Genomic DNA, 24,309 nt, shown 5'->3' on the forward strand with positions numbered 1-24,309 from the left:
GAACTCATACCCCTTGCAGTGGAAGTGTGGAGTCTTAACCACTGGACCACCAAGGAAATCCCCCAGAGTGATTTTAACTGCTGTGGTGGAGGAGCACAGAGGGTGTCTGGCGGGAGGGGGATAGTAATAAGGAACATGTGACTTACCCAAGAAGGAAGCAGGAAGGCTTCCAGATGGGAGGTGATGCCTGAAGAAAGAGCAGGCGGTAACCAGGTGAAAATGAGCTTCAGGCAGCAGGGGCCACATATGCAGGGGCTCAAAGGAAACTTCTAGACCTTTGGCATGGTAGGTGGACAGGGTATGAGGTCTGGAGCGAACGCTGGGCAAGTTAGCAGGGCTTCCCTAAGGAGTTTGAAGTTACCCTGAAGTTTCGATGGGAGCCACTGAAGGTTGAAGGTAGGCAAGTGATGCTGGTCAGATCTGCAATTCCGAGAAATCCTGAATCCAGCAGCCCATGTTGGAGGGACTGGAGAGACCCATGAAGAAATTCAGGTGACCGCCATCCTATGGGGGGCCAGGATGAAGGCCTGAGCTAAGACAGTGGCAGGGGGACAGGGTCAGAGGATGGAGATCAGAGTCTACAGCACCAGTGTGCGACCGGAGCTGGGGTACAGAGCTAGCTCCACACTCAGAAGGGCCAGGCTCTCGGTTTAACGCTCTGCTGTGACCTCCTTGACAGTCTTAACAATTTAACCCTTGAACTTGTGTTTTGCAAATGAAGCCCAAAGGGACAAGAGGACATGAGTATGGGCAGAGGAGATGCCCAGAGTCACTTGCCATCACACTGTCATAAAGTGTGTGAGATGTCCCGAGCAGAGAATTCCAGCAGAAGTGAAATCCCACCAGCAGAACTGAAAGTGAACTTCAGGAAAGCATGTTGCATCTCCACCCGGGGAAGCAGACGCGCTGATAGAACCACATTCTCCCTTAGAACAGGGATGGCTCTGAATGAGGGAAGCTGGCTGGGACATCATAGGAAATCCGGACAACCCAGAAACCCAGCGTATCTTCTTATTCTTGTTAGTGCCAGGCATTAGCCAGATACTCATGCTGCAAATGATGGCATAGAAGGAAAGGGAAAGACAGAGATTCCCACAGCTTCTTTTCCTTTCAACCATTGCTTACATACCAGTAAGACGAAGTAGACAGCAGTATACACACAAATGGGCAGTATACACACGAAACAAGAACGCATCATTTCTGTAATTCCATACACCTATTCGATGTTCCTATATTTGTATTTAAAACTAGCATCGCCTAATAGGAAGATGATCGATAAAATCCATGCTCCTAATTTAAAGGGTCCACTTTTTTCACTTAGAACAACATTGAAGAGCAAATAAACGCAATGATAAGCAAGCTCTGAATGTTAGAGCTTTAACAGTTCTTCCTCCTTGATTTTTGGACAAGGAGGTCCCATTTTCACCTTGCACTGGGGCCTGCTGATGATGTAGCTGGTAGACTGAAATGACAGTGATTTAGCCCTAGAATTGGATGGGGACGAGGTACATAGAAACAACAGAGAAGGGATCCCTCCCAGGTTCTGAAACACCCTCCTGGGAAATTCAGCATCGAAAGCAGGGTCTGTGATTCCGTTCTGAGTGCCCAAGGGGTGTCCCAGCAGAGTGTCTGGAGTCAGAAGCTCCAGAGAGGGACCTGGGAGGAGGGAAGCCAGGATGCGATCTGCAAACAGGTAGTGGCTGAATGAAACCCCAGGGGACAGGGGACGGCTAGTGTGAGAACTGTGGGCGAGGGCCCCGGGGGAGGGGCACTTGAGGAGATGGGAGGGCAGGGAAGACCCTTTAGGGGAGACAGAGAGGGAAGGAGGGCAGGAGGGAAGGAGGAAGAGGCCCAGAGTGGCTGCCAAGGAGATGCAAGAAGTAACACAACAGTCAGAGGTGGGTATCATGGGGCTGAGGAAAGCGGCTGCTGCCAGCTCTGGGAACCTTGAGGAAACGGTCCGACCTCTCTGAGCCTCAGATGGGCACCTATAAAATGAAGGTAACAGTAATGACACTTATCGCAGGGGACCGTCGTCAAGATTAACTGAGCTATTATGTGTGTGGGACTCAGAACTCTCTTGTATTCACTTCCCGTGGCTTCTGAAACAAGGTGCCACAGACTGGGGCTGAGAAGAACAGAAATGCATTGCTTCGCAGTTCTGGAGGCCGGAAGTCCAAAGCCAAGGGGTGGATGGGGCCCCACTCCTCCTGAGAGCTCCAGGGAAGGCTGTGTCCCAGGCCGCTCCCCCAGCTCTGGTTCTTTCCTGACACGTGGTGGCGTAACTGACCCTCACGTGGCCTTCTCGCCCTGTGTGTATGTGTCCAAACCTCCCGTCTATAAGAACACTTGGCAAATATCGGCTCTTCACATCAGGTGGCCAAAGTATTGGAACTTCAGCCTCAGCAACAGTCCTTCCAATGAATGTTCAGGGTTGATTTCCTTTAGGATTGACTGGTTTGATCTCCTTGCAGTCCAAGGGACTCTCGAGAGTCTTCCCCAGCACCACAGTTCAAAAACAACAGTTCTTCAGTGCTCAGCCATCTTTATGGGCCAACTCTCACATCCATACAGAGGGGAAAGGAAACTTATAATCCTAACTAATGGGTTAGGCATCAATGTATAACAACCTCATCTTGATTACTTCCGTAAAGACTCTATCTCCAAATAAGGGCACAGGTACCATGTAAAGACTCCAGTATCTTTTCAGGGGGGACATCCAGAGTCAATTGAGGATAAACATTCATCTCTATTGTCATTACCTTCATTAGTTGCTGTTTGGTTCAAAGGTATGAGGAAGTGACCGACCCAGGGACAACGTGAGTTTGGGGAACACAAAATTGTTGTGGCCACCATCTCCATGACAACATGACGTTTCCCCAACAGCCCAGGTGAAGGTAAACATATGAAGTAAGGAGAGAGAACAAAGAAAAGGGAATGACGCATTCTGATAACGAGCCAAAGACAAGCATGAGCAGAAATCGCAACAGCAGCTCAAGAGGGAAGCTGCTTGCTGCCCAGCGAGACTTGGTATACCAAATGGCCAGAAATAAATACCATCCCTTCCCTAAGTCAGTCAATAATACATGGTTCCATACATGCACACAGAAGGAAAACCAAGTTTTGATCATTTATTAAATAACAGGCTTCGTCTGTGGAGTCACAAGGTCTTCTGAGCCAGAAGCAAAATGGATGCCTTCCACCAACTGAAGTTCTAGCGTTCTTTGAAGTGGTAAGAACCACAACTGATCTAGAGATAAGCAGTCAATAATAAACACGTTGAGTTGCCAAAAGTGTCAAACTGGTCAACATCTTAACCGGAATTATGTCTAGGGTTAAACTGGAAGCCATCAACCTCAAAGGAGAAAACAGATGGATCTGTGAGGTGCATCAGAGCTTAGAGACAGAGAGTTGCTCTGTTTTAGATGGAGGATTGACAAGGAATATGTTAGTCCTCACCAAAGCACAGGTGAGTGGAGGCTCTCTTCCTCGCCTCCCCCCCAATCTGAAGTTCCTTCCAGAACAAATGCTCTCCTGTCACTTCATCCCAACAGGAGCAACACTGGCAGTGCCTTTCCTGGACTAGCTCCCTTGGCCAAAGCTCCAGGTTCTAGAATCTTTTTTTCTTTTCCCTCTGTACAGATGTGAGAGTTTGATCATAAAGAAGGCTGAGCGCTGAAGAGCTTTTGAACTGTGACACTAGAGAAGGCCCTCTAGAGTCCCTCAGACTGCAAGGAGATCAAACCAGTCGCTCCTAAGGAAATCAACCCCAAATATCCTTTGGAAGGACTGTGGCTGAAGCTGAAGTTCTAATATTTTGGCCACCTGATGCTCAGAGCCCATTCATTTGAAAAGACCCTGATCCTGGGAAAGATTGAAGGCAGAAGGAGAAGGGGACGACAGAGGATGAGACGGTTGGATGGCATCACCGACTCAATGGCCATGAGCTTGGGCAAACTCCGGGAGAAAGTGTAGGACAGAGGAGCCTGGCATGTTACTGTCCATGGGGTAACAAAGAGTCTGACATGACTGAGCGACGGCACGACTTCTACTTTAAGACTTGCTTCTCCTGAGTTCAAGGCCCAAAGAACTTTGCTAGACATATTGCTACCTACAGTGATTCAATCTGTGTGTGAATGGCTGATGATGGCACCTTTCACCTAAAAGTCATCTTCACCAAACATCAAAGTCACTTCAGAGTAACAGGGTAGCCAATATCCCATTCCTCCCCATGCAATGCACTGAAAAGAACACAGTTTCATTGCTGTGACATCCTGCACAAACATAAGGATAAAACCACACACACACACACAAAAATCAGACAAATCCAGTCTAAGGGATGCTCTATAAAATGCCAGTCTAAGGGATACTCTATAAAATGACCATCTCATAATCTTCAAGAATGCCAGTGTCATGAAATATACAGCCTGGGGAGCAGTTCTAGGTTGCAAAGAGGCTAAAGAGACATGATAACTGAAAATAACACATGATCTGGGATCTTCTTGAGCTCCCAAGTACATTTTGGGAACAAACGGTGAAATCTGAATGAGGTCTGTAGATCAGAAAGCAATAGAGTAGCAAGTTCTTATTTTGATCCTGATTTTGGTCATTGTTCTTGGTTATGTAAGACAGTGTCCTTGTTTTTAAGGAACACATGGGAGTACATGGGAGTAAAGGACATCTTATCTGCAACTTAGGAAAGAATAAGGGGAATCTGATAAAATGGAAACATTCAGGGAATCTGGATGAAGGCTGTAAAGGAAGTCTTTGTACTAGTATTACAAACTTTCTGTGTCTGGAAAAATAATAAATGCTGAATTAATATATGGTAGATTTAAGAGTGTGCAATGCTTTCCAGCAAGTCTCAACAGTGACTGAAGGGCAGAACCACCTCGGGAGATTTAAAAATATCAATGCCCAGGTCCCAGCCCAGAAATTCCAATTCAATTAGCCTGGGAAGGAGCTCCAGACATCAGTATATTTGAAAGAACCCCCAAGGTGATTCTAGCGGGAGGCCCAGGGGAATAATAAAGAGCCAGTTCAGCCCATGCTACTGTCAGATGAGGGGAGAGCTTTGAGCTGGGGTCTTTCTGAACCCCTCACACCTGCTCCTTTTGAGAGCTGATCCTGAGATCCAGCACAGTGACCCCAACAGGAGCAGAGTCCTCCTGGGTCCAGTCTTGGTCCTGCATCTAATAAGCTGGGAGACCTCCTGGAGAATTCCAGCCTGGGTTCTCGGTTCTCTCTGCTGTGGGCTGAGGTTAACAGAGAGCAGCTTCCAGGAGAAATGAGGTTCCAGGAGGAGGATACATCCTTGAACTCTGATGCCCCAAAGCAGTGGGTATGCTGAGGACAGCCTGACATCCTCATGGCAGAAAGAAATGAAGGCGATTAGGGCTGATCAACTTCTGGTACTGCTGGGAGGTTCTGCCAGGGACTCCCGGCAGCCCTCTCCCTTCCCAAGGACCGAAGTCTAGGATGGTTCTCAGGGAAAGGGGTTGGAGGAAGCAGGAAGACACCTATTATCCACGGGGAAAGCGGGCCAGCTGGGGAGGCCAAGTTCCCAGGGGGGACTGGGGTGGCTGCCACTGGCCCCTTTGAGACACAGCCTGATGGGGCTCTGTAAGAGGAAGGTGTCCTCACCAGGAACTACGGTGGCGTGCTGATCCCGGACCTCAAAGCTGCCCTGCGCTGGACTTCTAAAACTTCCATGCCCTGCTCAACCTTCTAATGCTGCGCTGCTCGGAATGGTGGCCCCAGGTCACACGTGGCTACTGAGCCCTTGAGATGAGGCCAGTCAGAGTTGAGATGAGCTGTAAGTGTAAAATACACCCCAGGTTGTCAAGTCCTCATAAGCAAAAGAGAACAAACTATCTCATTAATAATAAATTTTTAAAAGCTTGAAATAAAAATGTTAGCTTTGAAGTCTCATAAAAATATTTTTTAATAAAAAAAACAATAAAAACTACTGATTAAGGTGGAAAGGATCATACTTTGGGAACATTTGGTTAAATAAAATTTTCTATGAAAAGTCATTTCACCTCTTTTACTTTTTCTAGTGTGGCTACCTGAATATTCACTGAAAGGACTGATGATGAAGCTGAAACTCCAATACTTTGGCCACCTGATGCGAGGAGTCAGCTCACTGGAAAAGACTGATGCTGGGGAAAGATTGAAGGCAGGAGGAGAAGGGGATGACGGATGATGAGATGGTTGGATGGCATCACCAACTGGATGGACATGAGTTTGAGCGAACTCCAGGAGATAGTAAAGGACAGGGAAGCCTGGCATGCTGCAGTCCATGGGGTCACAAAGAGTCGGACACGACTTCCCACCTGAACAGCAACAACAACAACAACAACAAAAGAATATTAATCCATGGATTACATCATATTTCTATTGGATAGCTCTGTTTCTAAGGTCTGCACATTGTCCTTTCATAATTTCAATTCCCTGGTGATAATTAAATTAAAATCCATTTGAGAAAGGGTTTTAAATTAAAATCCAAAGGAGGAAGGAAGGCCCAGTGGAGTCGGCCCTGGGCCCCAAATGCCCTGCAGTGAGAAAAGCTTAGCTGTTTCCCCTGGTTCTCAGGCTTCAGTGATTCCAGCAAATTAACTCTTCACCACAGCCCAAGAAAATGCAAATATGGACAGGTAACCTGTATGTCCAGCATACCTCACAGTGTGCTGGAATAATAATGATAATGATGTAAATTTACAACCGAGTACTTAGGCCTGCAATTTTAACCCAATTTGTGAGGCTGAATCACAAACATTTGCTCTTCTTAAGACTCTCAGTATATCAGACTGCTTATATGCCGCCTAATAATTTACCTGTGCCACAGAAAGAAAATACATGTCAGTAATGAAGATGAATGGTGCAAAGTTTCAAGAAAGACACTAAAGTGAGTAGCAAGTCACATTCCAGAAGGTTCCATGGAAGACTGTAGGTTGGGTTTAGTTCACAGGTCACTGTCTGACTGCATTCTGAGGATGAAAGGCCCCTCACTTGTGTGAGTGTGTGTCTGTAAGTGTGAATGCATGTGCGTTCAGTTACACACAGGAGCAAATAACTAAGACACTCCCTTTGGCCAGACTTCCTTGCAGTAACAACCTGGGGCCATGAAGAATCATCGTAGGTTTATCTTTGTTTGGTTTCCAAAGCTCGTCCAGGGACCAGTCTTCTCTGGTCTGACTCTCATCTTGGACCACATACGCAACACGGATGGTGCAATCCGTCTTGTGTATGAGGTCTACACGTTAAATTTCCCATCATGGAAAAAATACAAACTTTGAATTCAGTGACTGTCCAGGTGTTTAAGGGAGCTTTCCAGAAACCAGGAAGAAGGAAATAGAGGCTGTTTTGTCAAGGACCAGCGGTGCTGTGTGCAGAGCCCAAAAGACTGGTTTGGGTGAAAAGTCACTCCCATAAGGTGGACTGGTGTTTGCAACATCATAAAAAATTTTCCCAGCCCAGAAGCTTACAATGTTCTCACAGTTCAGCTGAATCCAAGGGTTGAATACCATGCTTTGGTTCTTTTTTCAAAAAGCACAGTATATAATGTTTATTAATATTAACACAGAGAGATAGAGGATAAATGTGTACTCTATATTAAAATGTCAATGGGGTGAGAAAAAAATCACTGTCCAATGTTTAATATCCTGGGAAAGAAACAACTAGGAAAGCACATCATTGCAAAAAAGCTTTTTTCTACTTATTTTTAAAATAATTTTATTCATTTATTTATTTTTGGCTGTGCTGGGTCTTCACTGCTGTTGCGGTGGTTGGGCTTCTTATGTCGGTGGCTTCTCTGGCTGCAGAACACAGTCTCCAGGGTACTTGGGCTTCAGTAGTTTCGGCACATCAGTTCAGTAGTTGCGGCGCATAGATTCAGTAGTTGCGGCTCCCAGGTTCTAGAGCACAGGCTCAACAGCCGGGGCACACAGGCCCTGTTGCATGTGGGATCGTCCAAGACAGGCATCGAAACCCTGTCACCTGCACTGGCAGGCAGATTCTCCACCACCAGCTCACCAGGGAAGCCCCTTCTCTGCTTGTTTTTACAGCATCTATACCCACAACTGGTGATGAGCACGGTACCCAGAAGTACATCCGAAGTGCGAGGAGCATTTGGGAAAATCAGTAATGTCTCTATGTCTACATTTTCAAAAGTATACTGATAAAACAGGGACTCAACAGACATACACAACAAACCTGTGGTCACCACAGGGGGAAGGGGAAGAGACGGGTAAACTGGAAGTCTGGGGTTAACAGGTACACACTACTACCTATAAAAGAGATAAACAGCAAGGACCTACTACAGGAAACTATACTCAGGTAGATATACTAAATTATTTGTTCTAGTTCTGTGAAAAATACCGTTGGTAACTTAATAGGGATTGCATTGAATCTATAGATTGCTTTGGGTAGAATACCCCTTTTGACAATATTGATTCTTCCAATCCATGAACACGGTAAGTTTCTCCATCTGTTTGTGTCCTCTTTGATTTCTTTCATCAGTGTTTTATAGTTTTCTATGTATAGGTCTTTTGTTTCTTTAGGTAGATATACTAAATTATTTGTTTTAGGGGAACTATACTCAGGATCTTGTAAGAACCTATAATGATCTGAAAAAGAATATATATATATATATATATGTACCTGAAATGTTGTAAATCAGCTATATTTCAATTAAAAAAGAAAAAATTATAATTTTTAAAAAGTGGATTAAAAAAAAGAGAAGATAATGTAAGAAGACGCTCTGTAAATATGTCTATATATACACACATAGGGCCTCCCTGGTGGCTCAGTGGTAAATAATCCACCTGCCAATGCAGGAGCCACAGAAGACTCAGGTTCGATCCCTGGATCAAGAAGATCCCCTGGTGGAGGGCGGGGCAACCCACTCCAGTATTCTTGCCTGGAGAATCCCATGGTCAGAGGAGCCTGGGGGGCTACAGTCCATGGGATCGCAAAGAGTTGGGCACGACTGAAGCGTGCACACACAGAGAGAAAAATAACAAATACAGTCAAATATATTTTTACTTTTATTCTAAGAAGTCATGTGCATTTTAGAGACATACTGTACTTTGCTTTGGAACATGATGTCTTTTCATTAAAACGATGTCAAGGGAAGAGGCTTTGATTTCTTAATATGAATGGACTCAGAGAACTCAAGTTCTCTGACACCAAAATGTGCCGAAATGAGAAAAAGCAGCGAAGCCCTCCTGTTGGACAGCATTCTTACATCACCCACTTTAAAATTAAATCTGAAACAGAGTTCTGACAGGCCTGCTATTTTCCTCAGTGCCAAGACGCACACAATAGACCTTTTTTTTGGACAAAGCTCTTAAAATGCTTGGAGATTCAGATGTACTGAGTCACAAAACTGTACAAATACTGCACACCCATTCCCGCCGGTGCCCCTGCCCGCTCTTTTGGAAACAATACTATATTTTCTCTGCGTTTGGCAGAAGGAAAGAAATATTTTAATTAGAGCTGAAACCTGTTTGAAAGAAGGGTGACAGGAACGCAAGCTCTGACATGGGTAGCTGTCCTCCGGGCCGGTGGCCCCTGGGCAGAGGTGAGTAGTTATCATTTCAGAGGAATCCGCTTGATTCTCCTACCAGTGTGGGCTCGATAAGTCCCACAACCACTGAAACGGCAACTGTGGCCTGATAAGGTGATGACATTCAGCACAGAAGAGTGGACGGGGTTGCACTGAAGCAGCACTAGATGATTCACCCATGGAATTAACACTCTCAGATCCATCTTTGAATGGAAGTCTTTATATAACATGCAGTACAGAGAAGGTGTTCTCATGGCAAGAATACTGGGGTGGTTTGCCATTCCCTCCTCCACCAATTCAATGGACGTGAACGTGGGCAAACTCCAAGAGATGGTGAAGGACAGACAGGACTGGCGTGCTGCAGTCCATGCAGTCACAAACAGTTGGACACGGCGTGGCGACTGAACAACAGGTAGAAGAGGACATGCCCTTCCATAGAAATATCGGCGGATCTATGTGCTGTCTGTCTGTGGGTGCAAAGGCTGTGGGAGGGGGTGGTCAGAGAAGGTGCAAGAGGAACAGAAGCAGGAACAGAGAAGGAGGAAAGTAGGGGAAGGCAGTGGGAGGAACCAAACCTGCACATGGTTTTCAAGACTTGCTGTCTTCCTTTTATTTTTTATTTTTTTAATTTTTTTGTTGTTGTCATATAATTATTTATTTATTTTTATTAGTTGGAGGCTAATTACTTCACAACATTTCAGTGGGTTTTGTCATACATTGATATGAATCAGCCATAGAGTTACACGTATTCCCCATCCTGATCCCCCCTCCCACCTCCCTCTCCACCCAATTCCTCTGGGTCTTCCCAGTGCACCAGGCCCGAGCACTTGTCTCATGCATCCCACCTGGGCTGGTGATCTGTTTCACCATAGATAATATACATGTTGTTCTTTCGAAATATCCCACCCTCACCTTCTCCCACAGAGTTCAAAAGTCTGTTCTGTACTTCTGTGTCTCTTTTTCTGTTTTGCATATAGGGTTATCATTACCATCTTTCTAAATTCCATATATATGTGTTAGTATGCTGTCATGTTCTTTATCTTTCTGGCTTACTTCACTCTGTATAATGGGCTCCAGTTTCATCCATCTCATTAGAACTGATTCAAATGAATTCTTTTTAACGGCTGAGTAATATTCCATGGTGTATATGTACCACAGCTTCCTTATCCATTCATCTGCTGATGGGCATCTAGGTTGCTGCTTTCTTCCTTTTAAAAATTCAAATCAAATTGCTCCCCCGCCCACCCCATGCCCACAACTGCCTTGCTGATGTTGTGAAATAACTGAGACGTGTGTTGCAAAGACATCCTTGCACTATGAGAGAGCAACTGACTTCCAGTCTCAACACCTCTCCATCTAGAGGGACATTTCAGGTTGACGTTAATGATGGTGAGTATTTGAGCATGAAATGAGGAGGACAGAAGGGCCAGTTGTTGTTCGGTCACTGAGTCGTGTTCAGCTCTTTGCGATCCCGTGGACTGCAACACGCCAGGCTTCCCTGTCCTCCAGTCTCCCTGTTTGTTCAAACTCATTTCCATTGAGTGGATGATGCCACCCAACCACCTCATCCTCTGCCGCCCCCTTCTCTTCCTGCCTCCAATCCTGCCCAGCATCAGGGTCTCTTCCGATGAGGTGACTGTTTGTATCAGGTGGCCAAAGTACTGCAGCTTCAGCATCAGTCCTTCCAGGGAATATTCAGGGTTGATTTCCTTTAGGATGGACTGGTTTGATCTCCTTGCAGTCCAAGGGACTCTCAGGCATCTTCTCCAGCACCACAATTTGAAAGCATCAATTTTTCAGCACAGGCGAGTTCTGTAAGGAAGATGAGGGTGGAAGGAACATGAATATAAGTCCCCTAGGTGAGAGTGTGAGGACACACAACTGTGCCTGGATTGCCATGTCCTTGGCTTCGAGGAACTGAGAGTTTCAGGTGGTTGTGTGAGGCAAGCTGGCCGTGAGAAGAGCATCCCGGAGCTGTCTCTAGGTTTTCCAGACTCAACTTCAGTGTTTAAAAATATGTCACACCTTCTTGAGATTCCAAACATGAAGAAAATAAAATCATGGCATGTCGGCTGGTCTGGCCCAGTATTCCTCAAGCCCAGCGTGAGAACCGAGGACCAGGTCATTGCCTGCTGAGGGGGCCGCCCTGTGCACTGTGGGAGGTTTATCAGCATCGCTGGCTTCTACTTACTAGGTACCAGTAGGACCCCTAGTTGTAACAAATCCAATTGCCTCCAGACATTGTCAAATATTCCCCAGGGAAGAAATTTGTTCTGGGTTGAGAATCGTTGGTTTATTTTATTGCTTATTGAAACCCAGTTGATGTACAAGGTTGTGTTAGTCTCAGATGTGCAGTACAGTGATTCAGTATTTTGCAGATACAATCCATCACAGGTTATTACAAGATAATGGGTATATTTCCCAGTGAGTGTGAGCATGTGTGCATGTTCAGCTGTGTCTGGCTGCTGGTGGCTCCATGGACTGCAGCCCACCAGGCTCCTCTGTCCATAGGATTTTCCAGGCAAGAATACTGGAGTGGGTTGCCATTTCCTTCTCCAGGGAATCTTCCCAACCTAGGGATCGAAGTTTCATCGTCTGCATTGGCAGGTGGATTCTTTACCACTGAGCCACCTGGGGGAGCCCATGATTCCCACTATTACAGAGTAAATGCTTGCTGCTTATCTATTTCATATATAGTAGTTTGTATCTGTTAATCCATGTCCCTAGTTTACCCCTCTCACCTCCCCTCTGAACTCTGGTAACCACTAACTTGTTTTCTGTGTCTATGAGTCTGTTTCTGTCCTGTATATATATTCAGTTGTATTATTTTTTCAATTCCACATGTAAGTAGTACATAGCATTTGTCTTTGTCTTCTTTTGTTAAGCATAATATTAAGAATCACTGGTTTAGACTCAATGTTAGAACAAGCAAAATTTGCATTGAGTGAAGATAGTTATCTACCCTAAGGACCACGTGGCATCTTTAGTGAAGACTGACAAGCCCTAACAACCCGCCTTGATCGTCCAGAGAGAAACACAAGCCCAAGACAAAAGCAGGCCTTTTTCCTCAAAGTGCTAGTTTATGGCTTTAGGGACCCATAACACTATTTACACACAACCCTGGGGGAAAAAAATCCTGGGGCCCTTTGCTTTTTAAAAAAAAAAAAAAAGTAAATCAGGAGAAAGAGTCCTTGACACTTAAAGTGAGCTTTAAAGAGGTGAAAACACAGAAGACCACAGGCTCTGTTCTGCAGAATTCACAGCCTGCAGGACTGACCCCACACAGCAGGTCCTGCAGCATCGGGGCCTTGGAGACCCCTTTCCATCCTGAGGCTGTGGATTGGACAGCCTCAGAATGTCTTTACATCCAGTCTGACTTACCCACAAAGCATTTGGTATGGTTAGCCTCACAAAACAGAGGAAGGTTTTTAAAAACAACTGTCCCTATTTTCACCATCATATGAACAAAAAAGGCATGTGAGCCTGAACTTGGGTCAGTGTACATTTTTTTTTTTTAATAGAAAGGAGACTATAATCTCATGCACTCCCTTAAGGATATCCCTCAAAAGCTGTACAAATTGGCCTTCTAGATAAGATCCTGCATTCTCATGCCCACCTGTCCCCCAGTGAGCAAACAGAGACCAGAAAGTGCTCCCTGACCCGGTCCCTCTCGTTCCAGAGTACAGCACTATGATTGATTTATGATTTCTAAGCCTGAGAACTCTGGAAGCCGCCAAACATGAAAAGAGTGAAAAACCTTCTAAGTCAAGAGAAAAAAGGGAAGGTCTTGGTAGCAGAGCGCCCTTCTCAGACTCTGAAACACTACTCTGAAAGCTGTCACGAGTATGCATCGCTTGGGCCCTTGCAGACAAAAAGGGTTATTTTATCCAGATTATTCCCCCACATTGCAGGGGAAAAGGGACTCATTTGTAATCATCAAAGGAATGCTGACAGACTTGAAACGGGATTATGTTCTATTATCCTCATCCGAATTAAAGATTTGTTTTGGAGATCTTTCTTAGGTTTCTTCCTCCATGCTCTTCCAACTCCAAACGAGGTGATTTGTATTCGTGGGACATCGGAGGCAGACATGAAATCAGACGGTTTGCAAACATACATTTCAGATTCAGTGGCCTGAGTTTTGAATTTTAATGTTGCCTGGTTCTCTGTGTGTGTGGAAGACTAGGCCCTCAGGTTAAGAGTAACCCCAAGCATCACTTCACTTCATTCCTTAACTAGTTAATGCAGGAGACAGCCAACATCAGGAGCCTGAGGGAACAAGGGATACAGATGTCCAGAAATGCACGTGTGGCAGTGGAAAATCAAGCCATGGGCAGTGTTGTCTGGTAGGTCTACGGATATGCTTGTTGTTGTTATTCAGTTGCTAAGTCATGTCCAACTCTCTGACCCCATAGGATGGATACATTACTAATCCTTCAATTCTAAGCTCTGTGGTTTGGGTACCATTTGAAGAATGTAACTTGCCAAATCTATTTTTCATCCCTCAAACTGCTTTGTGATGAGTGCCCATGAAACCACTGAGAAAGGCGCCTCCCCAAGACAGACTGACTCTTTAGAGCAGGCCTATATGATATCATAGCATCTGAGACCCGAAAGACTTGAGAACATTTTCTGTTCTTTCAGACAGAACTTCCACTATATAATCACAATGGAACTGACGCCCACCAGGAAAAAGTCTTGGGTTACTCAGGTTGAAAGCCGTAAGTCAGTGGAAGAGTTCAACCGGGTCAAAAAGTTCAACAAGACAAAAAGCTATGTCTTGATCTTAGCTGATGAAAGAACAAGACATCTTAGAGAAAATCTCAAGGCAAGGAGATGACACTCTCTAAGCAGGAAAGAGCAAAGAATATAGGTAAAGTGCATTAGAAGCTGTATCATTTCTTTGCTCATCATGTCTTTATATCACAAGCCTTCTGTCTAGACTTACTGTTCTTCATCAGGAAGTATATCCTCTAGTAGTTCTTTCAGTAAGAATTTATCAGTGGTAAGCATGCCCTTATTTCACACTCACTCTTGCAGATAGTTTAGCTGGTTATATAGCTCTGCACTGACAGTTTTTTTCCCCCAGAACCTGTAAAATATTTCACTGGTTTCTGACTCTCACTGTCATGGCAAAGCCCTTCCAAATGAAAAACTTTCCCTCTGATTGTTTTAAGACCGTCACTTTGTTTTAGTATTTTGTAGTTTTAGTATGATAGACATAAATTTATTTTGCTTGGGATGCTTGAATCTGAATCATTCATCAACTCTTCAAAATTGACTCTAAGATATTATCACTTTGAATGTTGTCTCTCCCTCATTTTTCCTATTCTCTCTTTCTAGAATACTGATCACCTGTGTGTTGAATCTTCATTCCATTTTCTATGTCTTATAAGGGTTTTTTCATGTCTTTATCTCTTTCACTGCATTCTGGATAATTTTCCTAGCTTTATTTTCCAGCTCACTATTTCTCTCTTCAGCTACACTTAATCTATCCATCAAGCCTTGAACCTCAGTGAATATATTTTTTATGTTTGTTGATATATTTGATTCTATAAAAAAAAAAAATAGGCCTGCTCTTTCTTGATAGTGTTTCATTCCTTCTTCTTCTGGATTTTTTCTTTTATTTCTTTTTATGTTTTATATTCCCTCTTATTTATTAAACACTGTGGTTTTGCTGCTGACTGTTATTCATACAGTGTATTTTGGATTGTGTGTTCACAATCAGCAGAGTTTAATCTACCTCAATCTCGTGGGGCCTGGGTTGATGTTGCTATACAGGGAATATTTGTGGGGTTTTCTCCAGGTACCCTGGGGCAACTTTTTTAGTTTCTTAGCTTGGGTTTCCTGATAAAGGCAATGTGAATTCAAATCCCAGATTCTTTGAAAGGTAAGTGTGTGGTTACATAGTTTCAACAAAGATTATTTTTTCCTCTAATCCTGAGCCCAAGCTGAGATGTTCCCTAGTCATCTTTCTTTGCAAGAATGCTGATTTGTTTCTCACGCACCTTTTTATGAGTGTTTAGCCCTTCCAGGCCCTGGCCTTATAAGGAGATCTTTATTCCAATTCCTCACTTGATATTGGTCTAATGCCTTGTCTCTTGCCCTCATGTACCTAGTAAATTCTGGATATAAAATGCATCAAAGGCCCCAGTGCAGCCACAGGGTCAGTGCCAGCTACTTCTCTGGCACCTCTGGTCTCTCTTCATTTTTATTCCCTGGCTACTCCTTGTGTTTACTCACTCACTCAAGCATTTAAAGGATGTTTGCTATATTTTATTCAGCAGTTTTAGATGTTTTGTTGGGGAAATACTTCCAGAACACTAGTTCCACCATATTTCCAAGAAATGAATTATAGACCCTATTTTGTAATCAGTTATTTGGGGTTGGATGGTGCTATCTCTAGATGCAACATGGAATGGACAATACCTGTAAGTCCTGGGAAAGATTTGGATCTGATATATTAAGAGATAAACATTAAGAAGTGACATTGTTTTAACCAACTTATAATTGATTTGCTTTAGTATTAGAGAAGCTGCCTGCATTCAAATCTCCAAAAGTTATTTAAGCTCTCTGGCTACTATTTCTTCAACTTATAGAGAAATTTCCTTCATAACGTTGTGAGAATTAAATGAGTTAATAAACATGAAGTTTTTTAAAACACTGTGTGGCATAAAGTACTTTATGTGTTTGATACACTATAATATTTTTAGCTAACTTCTCTTACTTGTGCTAAGAAAACCAAGTAAAGAATTTACCCCTTATGTTGGGTCAGAGTTTAACCTGAGTTGGTGCACACACAGGGGCCAGTGAAGGAATAGCAGAATTAGAGGCCTCAAGGGGAAAGAAGGGCTTCCCGGGTGGCTCAGTGATAAAGAATCCAGCTGCCAATGCAGGAGACACAGGTTCAATCCCTGAGTCGGGAAGATCCCCTGGAAGAGGAAATGGCAGCCCACTCCAGTATTCTTGCCTGGAAAATTCCATGGACAGAGGAGCGTGGCAGGCTACAGTCCATGGGGTCACAAAAAGTCAGACACAACTGAGCATGCACCCAAAGGGAAAGAAAGAAGCTCAAAGGAAACAGTTTAGAATCACCTGGTCAGCCACCCTCCCATCTGAGAGTCTCCTTCCAATGCTAAAATCTAGGAGCCTCTAGGACAGATGTTATTCAGGGAAGCTATTGCATTCTAGAAATATACAAACACATTAGCCTCATTAAAGTATCATAAAAGTTCAGAATGCCTCACGCTATGCATCCACATTCATTACTTAGCTTGAACGACAAGAGTGTGGATTTTTGAAACAAGATAGTTACTGGCTTCACATTCTTCCTCTGCATTTTACTGGCAGTTGGGGGAACTCGCGCAGTGGGCAAGGAGGCGATGGGGCTGGGCCACAGGGGAGCAGTTGCTGTTTCAGTGTATATTACCCCCAAAGTGGTGCCTTTTCAAGAATTTTGCAAGTGCCGACAGGATGGCTAAGAATACAAGTGGTCTCAAAAAAATTTTAAATCACAAACCCGAACAGCAAAAACATTTTGAGAACACATCTCCAATATACTGCATTTAGAAATTGTGTCATGAATCAACTATATTTCAATAAAATAAATGTTTAAAAAAGCAATGATAAACTGTTGTACTGTCAGACTGTATGTTTCTTGTTTGTCTGTTTTGTTAGCCATGCTGCATAGCTTACAGGATCTTATTTCCCTGACCGGGGATGAAACCCAGGCCCCGGCAGCCAAAGTGCCAAACCCTAACCACTGGACTTCCAGGGAACTCCCTCAACTTGTATGTTAATCAGAAACAAGACATAGCTTCTTTTTTTCAAGGAAGAAATGAACAGAAGAGAAGCTCTAACATCTTTCTATTATACCCACTGATCGCCTCGTGCCTGCACCGACTGTGGATCAACAGTGTTGAGAAGATGTTGAAGGAAGAAACGAGAACAGGTCAGTCTACTCAGAGGACAATTGAAATCGCTACGATGAGTCCAGTTCAGTTCAGCTCAGTCGCTCAGTTGTGTCCGACTCTTTGCGACCCCACGGACTGCAGCTCGCCAGGCCTCCCTGTCCATCACCAACTCCCGGAGTTTACCCAAATGGAAAACTATCTAAAAAGGTCAGGCAAATTGTGGCATTTTTTTCTGACTTTGCCCCCCACTCAGCACCCACGTGGGCCAAGTGTTCCAGCCTGGTCCCACCCCTGGTCTCCTGTTAGGGTCTGCCTCTGCTTCCGAGCTGGGGGTCTCCGGCAAGTTAACTAAGCTCTCTGAGGCTGGGTAAAGTGAGACTTCTACTTAACTCACAGGGTTGCTATGAGGATGAAGTCAGATAACACTATGCTCAACTAATTTTCACTCCCTTCCTTTCTCTTCCTCCCTCGAAACTACTGCTAGGCTGCCTTTTCCAATACAGCGCCTGGGAGACCAAAGCCATCAATTACGGGACCACTCGCCTGCCCAGACTCCTCTTCTCGGCTACAGAAAGAGCCGTCAGAACACTTTTTGAATGTAGTTATTTTCCATGGAAACAGGCTAGACCTCTGAGATGCTTACTCTCCATTCCTCTTCTTCTATAATGACAGCTAGACAACTCCTTTAGACATCCGCTTTGTTTTCCTTTGGTTACGAGCTGGCTTTTGGCTCCATCAAAGTTTTGAAAGTGAAGACAATCTCGAATTAAAGCATGATGTGACCAACGGATGATAAAAGGCAGAGCTGTGTGTGTGCACATGGGCACATGTGCGTGTCTGTGTAAGTCTGAACACCTGTGTGCTGGGACACAGTGGCAGACTGAGAGCAGGGAACATCCATCCCGGTCTCCCCGGCAGTCAGCCCTGGCATGGGCGGAGGGGGAAGTGAGACCCAGTCACACCCGCGTACCCCTGGATGAACTGTGCACGCTTCATCCCTGCCCTCTGACACGGGCAGCAGTGGTCCTCAGCTCTGGCTGCACTCTAGAATTGCCTGGGGGCTTTGAAAAAGAGACCCAGGCCTGGATCTCCCAGATGAATTTCATCAGGAGCCCTGGGCTGCTGCTAGAGCATCCATATATTTGTTGAGACTCGAGCGATACTAAGGTGTCAACCAGGGTTGAGACTCACTGTTTCTCTAAGCAGGAAAGGAAGGTTCAACCTCTTCTCAATGGACCACTTCATCAGGACAAAGTTCCCAGTCCAGGGATCCCAACCAAGGGAACGACCATTTTTCTATTTTCTGAAATTCTTTTTTTTTTAGGTTTTTGTTTTTTTTTTTAATTTGGCTGCGCTGGGTCTCCCTTGCTGCTCATGGGCTTTCCCTAGTTGCAATGAGCAGGGGTTACTCTCTATTTGCGGAGCTTGGACTTCTCTTTGCAGTGGCTTCTCTCGTTGCAGAGTACAGGCTCTAAGGGAAGCAGGTTTCAGTACTTGCAGCTGGAGGGTTCTAGAGCACAGGCTGAGTAGTTGGCTTAGTTACCCAGAGGCATGTGGAATCATCCCAGATCAGGGATCAAACCTGCGTCCCCTGCATTGACAGGCGGACTCCTAACCACTGGACCACCAGGGAAGTCCTATATTCTGAAATTCTTGACCAATGAAATAAGGAGTTAGGGTCAGGCTTATTCACTAGGCTGCAAATGATCTGATAACAAGCCCACATCTTGTCTTGCCCACTTGGGCTACTGATGGAGGCAGGTGGGATAGGACACCAGCCCAGAGACCCCTTTTGATCATGCAGTGCCCTTTCTTTGAGGTCTGGGGACATCTGGGAACAAGGAAGGCCTTAAAAGCAGCCCCACTCCCCTTATTTCTCACTTCATTTCTGTTTCCCACATTTACCACTCTGTGCCTGAGGGTAAAACCAAACGTGTCGACATATGATCATGACTCTTTTTGTCAAAAGTCAGGAGTTTTCTAGGAATCCAAGTGGGAATGTGATGAATTTTCCGTCCTTTCCTTCCCTCCCTCATCAGTCCATCAATCACTTTGAACATCTTTGAGAAGACAGTAAACAAAAGAAAAAAGAACAGGGAGAAAAGGAAAGAGCAGAGAGAGAAGACCATGCCTGCTCTCCACAGAGAGGAAAACCATCAAAAATATATAGGTAAATAAACAAGATGGGACGTCCCTGGTGGTCCAGTGGTTAAGAATCTGCCTTGCAATGCAGGGTTCAATCCCTGGTCAGGGAACTACTGATAGGATCCCACATGTCTCAGAGCAATGAAGCCCATATGCCACAACTTGAGGGTCAACTAAGCCCAAATGCCACAACCGAGAGTCCAAGTGCCATAACGAAGGAGCCCATGTGCCAAAACTAAGATCTGATGCAGCCAAATAAATAAATATTATTTTTTAAAAACCGAATAAGACCTGAGGGACACGGCAAACTCAGTTCAGAGACACACTAAAACATCACTCTTGAAAGCCGGACCACGTGTAGAAAGGATCTTTAGGATCTTTTTAATCATCGGAAGCGAAATGGCACCGCTCCCTCCCCTCTGCCCTCATCCTGCCGTGTTCTCTGGACAAAGATGATGCTGACATTGTATTTCTATATACGAAAAAAAATCAATGATCAGTTCGGACCTCTCAGGCTAAATCCTCAAGTTGGGAATGCAGTCAAAAGAACAGAACGCGATCCCAAAGAGGAAAATGGATGAAAGCCAAGCGCATTTGAGTTTGGGATTAAGGATCAGAGGCACTAATTTTGCATGAACTGTTCTTGCCTTCCTGGGATGTGTTTTTAATGCAGTGATGATAGCCTTCCAGTGGCCGCTGGCAGCATCTCAATGTCTTCAGGGAGGAGAGGGAAGGGGGTGTTTAGGGAGCCTGTTTCCTAGCAGGCTTGGAGGTGATTAGCACAAGTCACGAGCATGAAGGGGGAGGAGAGGAGAAGGCCCTGATGCAGCCTCTGGCTTATTAAGAGTGAGATCTGATGCTGGAATCCCCGGGGCAAAAAAATCAATGACCCAGGAAAACTACACCAGCTGACAGCCTCAGGGAAAAAAAAAAAAAGGCTCAAGGAAGAGTTGCAGAGAAGAGAAAGGCTTAAGTAACTTTCCAAAATTCTGTGCTGCTAATCTCCCGGGAGGCCCAATACTGTACAGACAAAGGCTAGGACCCCTTTCATTTCAGCATGTTCTTCCACCTGAATTCACCATCCTGCTTCCATCCCCTTCTTCACGAAGGCTGAAAGGGTCCCAAGTTCCCTCCACCCTCCCTCTGGCTGGATTTTTGATGTTTCCTCGTTTAGAAAAACAAGCAAGCAAAGACAGCATCAAATGCTGCTCTCCAATGCTCAGCTACTGCTGTCAGGCTCTGAAGGCGGGGGGGGGGGGGGGGGGGGGGGGCGGTGGTCCACTGTCTCTTTTCAGGCACTGGTTTCTACACACCCCTCCAAGTTCAGGAACAGGGCCTCTTGTTCCCAGGAGAGCAGGAATCAGGCTTTGAGGCCACAGAGGTGGGAGCTGGGGAAGGGTGTGTGTGTGTGTGTGTTGGAGTCACATGACCAGGATCCACTGTGTCAACTAGCTTTCAACTGAACCCTCAGACTGTCATCTTTGGAGCTTAGGCATTTTCTTGGATGCTGCATGTCACGTGGCTTGGGGGGTCCCTAAAGGTTCATTAAGTTTCAAGTCAAATGAGTCAACTTTGGAAGACATTATCCCTGAGCCTTTTCTAATATTTCCCTAAAGCCATACAAGCTAGAATTTAGATCTAAACGTGAGTGTGTCTGTGGTTTCAGACAAGGTTATTTTTCTTTTCTTCTCCCCAAAAGGCTCCCAGACACTTTCTCCCTGGTCTTCAGATCTCTAAAGAGCAAGGTTGACCAGAGAAATCATGGAGGTTGCCTGTGGGTGGACCTGGCAACGTCACCATCGACCGAATATCAGCTCAGGGAGTCTCAGACCCTGGAATCTAGGTGCCCACTAAAAGCACAAGAAAATTCCTTTTATCATTTAATCATTTAGAGAAATACATGAAAACACCCATTTCCAAGTTTAGAGCACCCCTGTTTGACATCTCAAGTTCACCCTCTGAAACAGCTGTTACCTTCAGACAGTTCCAAACTTGGGTGGTAACCTATAGACTGCTTCAAGGATTGCAACCGCTTCACTAAAGAAACAGCTCTAAGTGCCTATAATCTGTGAGAACAATCTAATGGTTACACCGCAACAGCACCTAACGCAACATTTGCTCAGTTACAATGATGTCACAAAAGAAAGGCTCCTTGGCTTTCTGTTCTTTCCTCAACAATACGCACAGCCTGCCGGTGGCTGAATTCAGACTGCTTTCCATAGCTTAAATCAGCAAAGACAGAACTTTTCTAGCAGCCAAGAAAGTTCTATTACCAAAAAAAAAAAAAAAAAAAAAGTCAATAGCACTTGAAATTCAGCATTTTTCCCAGCACATTTACCACAGCGCTCTGACCCTCAGTCTTAAGGACCTCAGTTTCCTTGCCAAATAAGCATGTCTTGGCTTCCTTTGCGAGGTAGAAACACTGCCTTGATATTAAATATTCAAAGCAAAGAACCTCTGACCCGAGGGCTCTGAGCTAACAATGACATTCTCTGTAAGTAAACGAGAAACCCAGCTCAGCTTCGGGTTTGCCAGTGTCCCTCACCATGAACTAGTGTACTGCACAAACAGGACTGAGGAAGGAGGCTTGCTGACTGTGATTATGCCGCAAAAGACCTTCAAGGCAGAGATGCAGGAAGCCTGGACTTGACAGGAGATGCTGGAGAAGGCAAAGAATGGGACTCAGAGCTGCTTTCTGGGCTGGGCAGGGGCGAGGAAAGGGTGAAAGGCCTCCAACCTCGAGAGATGGAGACCCAGGTCTGATCCACCTATGCAGGGACGTCTGGTTACTCTCAGCAACGGGGAAAGTAATTTAAGAACGCGGTCCCTCTAGCCCCCATCAATTCAGAAACCTCTCTCCCTTTGTGGCGCCACACCTACAACCCTAGAATGATCTGAGATCGGCTGTGGGAGCCTTGGTCTCAGTCTTCCCCCAAAGAAAAGCCTCATCGGTTACTGGGAGGGGAAATCGTTATTCTTTTCTTTTTTAAGGTGATAGGGGCTGGAAGGGACCAACTCTGGTGCCTTTTGGCGGTAAAGTCTTACCCCTGAGTCTCCTCTCTCTGTTCTGCAAGCTTCTATTCATCTCTCATTGCATCTCCATCGGACCTTCCACCACCCCACCCCCGGGATTCCCTCAGGTCTGTTGGCAAAGACTTCAGGCCAAATGTCTCCTGGATTGGTCTCCTTACGTGGGCACCCGCGAGGTCGGCTGGGGCACACCCAAACTGCGTGTAAAGTAAACCAAGTACCACGTAGACCACAACACGTGTACCAACAGCGCTGAGCTCTCGGCGCACAAGACTCAGCGTAAGGTGCTGTAACGCATCCTTCGGAGTCTGGTCCCCGACCCTAGGAAACTGACGAAGTCAATTCATCGGGAGACAAACTCCAAACACTCTACCCACCCTTCCTTCTTGGGGGACTCCTCTGCCGGCATCCCACATGCAGCTACTTATATGCGAAGAGTTCGCATCAGGTAAGAAAACGGGCTCCTAGCTCGCCCTAACTTTCTAACAACCCGGCCTTGCCCCCTCGGGCTCCGGCCCCCAACCGAGGGCTCACCTTAGCGCCCCGCGGCGCAGGGGGGCGCTCAGCGAGGGAGGTGGCCTCTTACCGGAGAAGTCGGTGAGCGCCGAGATCTCTCTGGAGCAGACCAGGACGGTGCAGCAAAAGAGACGTAGGAGCTGCCCGGGAGGCTCCACCTGCCTGCGGAGGCCGGGATGCTGCGCGGGTTGCGCGGCGGAGGGTGGGCGCGCGTGGCCGGGCAGCAGCATGATGTGCCGCGCGACAGAGCGCGGGCTCGGGCCCGGGGCGCACTGGGGATCGCCGGGCGGAGGGCGGCGTCACATGGCAGGACGACGTCTCCGCGGCCCCCTGCCACCTCCCGGTCCAGGCTGCCAGCGCCTCCTCTCCGCCGCGGGCGAGCACCGGCTCCCCAGCGAAGAGGAGGGGGCGGAGACCTGGGGCGGGGCGAGGAGCCCCGGGAAGGATCCGCGTAGTTTCCCCGAGAGGAAATCTCCGCTGCGGGCCGCGCGGGAGGAAACGAGGGCGGGGGGCGAAGGGAAAGTGTAGCCCCTCTGCGCCCTCGAGGCTGCCCGAGGCCGGGGCCCTGGCGCACTGCCCGCCGCGGAGGGCGCCCCCAACAGCGCGCGACTGGAGCGCCTTGCACACCCCGGGTCCCAGCCCCTCCGAGACGGCCAGGCATCCGCTGCCAGGCCCGCGCTGGCCCCGTGCCAGCCTCGCCCTGGCCGCCGGAGGAGCGCCCGTGACGCACTTTGGAGCCAGCGCCGCGCGCTGAGCCCGGGAGCCCCGGGGCGGGGCCGAGGCCGGGGTGGTGGGAAGGTGGGGTCCGGGAGGTGCGGGACCGCAGCACTGACATCTTTGGCGACCGGCCGCGCTCCACGTGCAGAATCACCGAGCACGCAGTTATCCCCATTTCACAGGAGAGGAGACTGAGACCCCGGAGCCCTGGCGATCGCCAAAGCGGACGCAGCCCTGACGGGAACCACAGCGGGGCGAAGGGGGAGCGGAAAGGGGAGGCGTTGTGCTCCGAACGGGTCACAGGGTCCAGAACAGGTTTCTTTCAGCTGCCCACTTTTCCTGTGGGTGCTGGGTGTCGGCCGCGCTCAGGATCTGACGCTGGGCCGGCCCAGCCCGCGGCCGAACGCTAATAAACGGGCT

At 46.5% G+C, this 24,309-nt stretch overlaps 1 protein-coding gene across 11 annotated transcripts in view; it reads right to left on the reverse strand.

Annotated features, from left to right (window-relative positions):
• The window catches only part of EVA1C (eva-1 homolog C), a 110,798-nt gene extending 86,492 nt beyond the window's left edge, over window positions 1-24,306 (reverse strand). For 7 of the 11 annotated variants that reach the window (XM_043448718.1, XM_043448714.1, XM_043448711.1 and 4 more), the window contains exon 1: window positions 23,243-24,306. In XM_043448718.1, coding sequence (XP_043304653.1) covers window positions 23,243-24,064 — 822 coding nt within the window. In that variant the 5' untranslated portion in view covers window positions 24,065-24,306. Of the gene's footprint in view, window positions 1-146; window positions 381-23,242 lie in introns of those variants that run through there. The other 4 variants (XM_043448721.1, XM_043448719.1, XM_043448710.1 and 1 more) reach the window with 3 other exon arrangements.
• Between the last annotated feature and the right edge of the window lie 3 nt (window positions 24,307-24,309).

This window comes from Cervus canadensis, chromosome 27, assembly GCF_019320065.1.
Source record: "Cervus canadensis isolate Bull #8, Minnesota chromosome 27, ASM1932006v1, whole genome shotgun sequence".
Classification (NCBI taxonomy): Eukaryota; Metazoa; Chordata; class Mammalia; order Artiodactyla; family Cervidae; genus Cervus; species Cervus canadensis.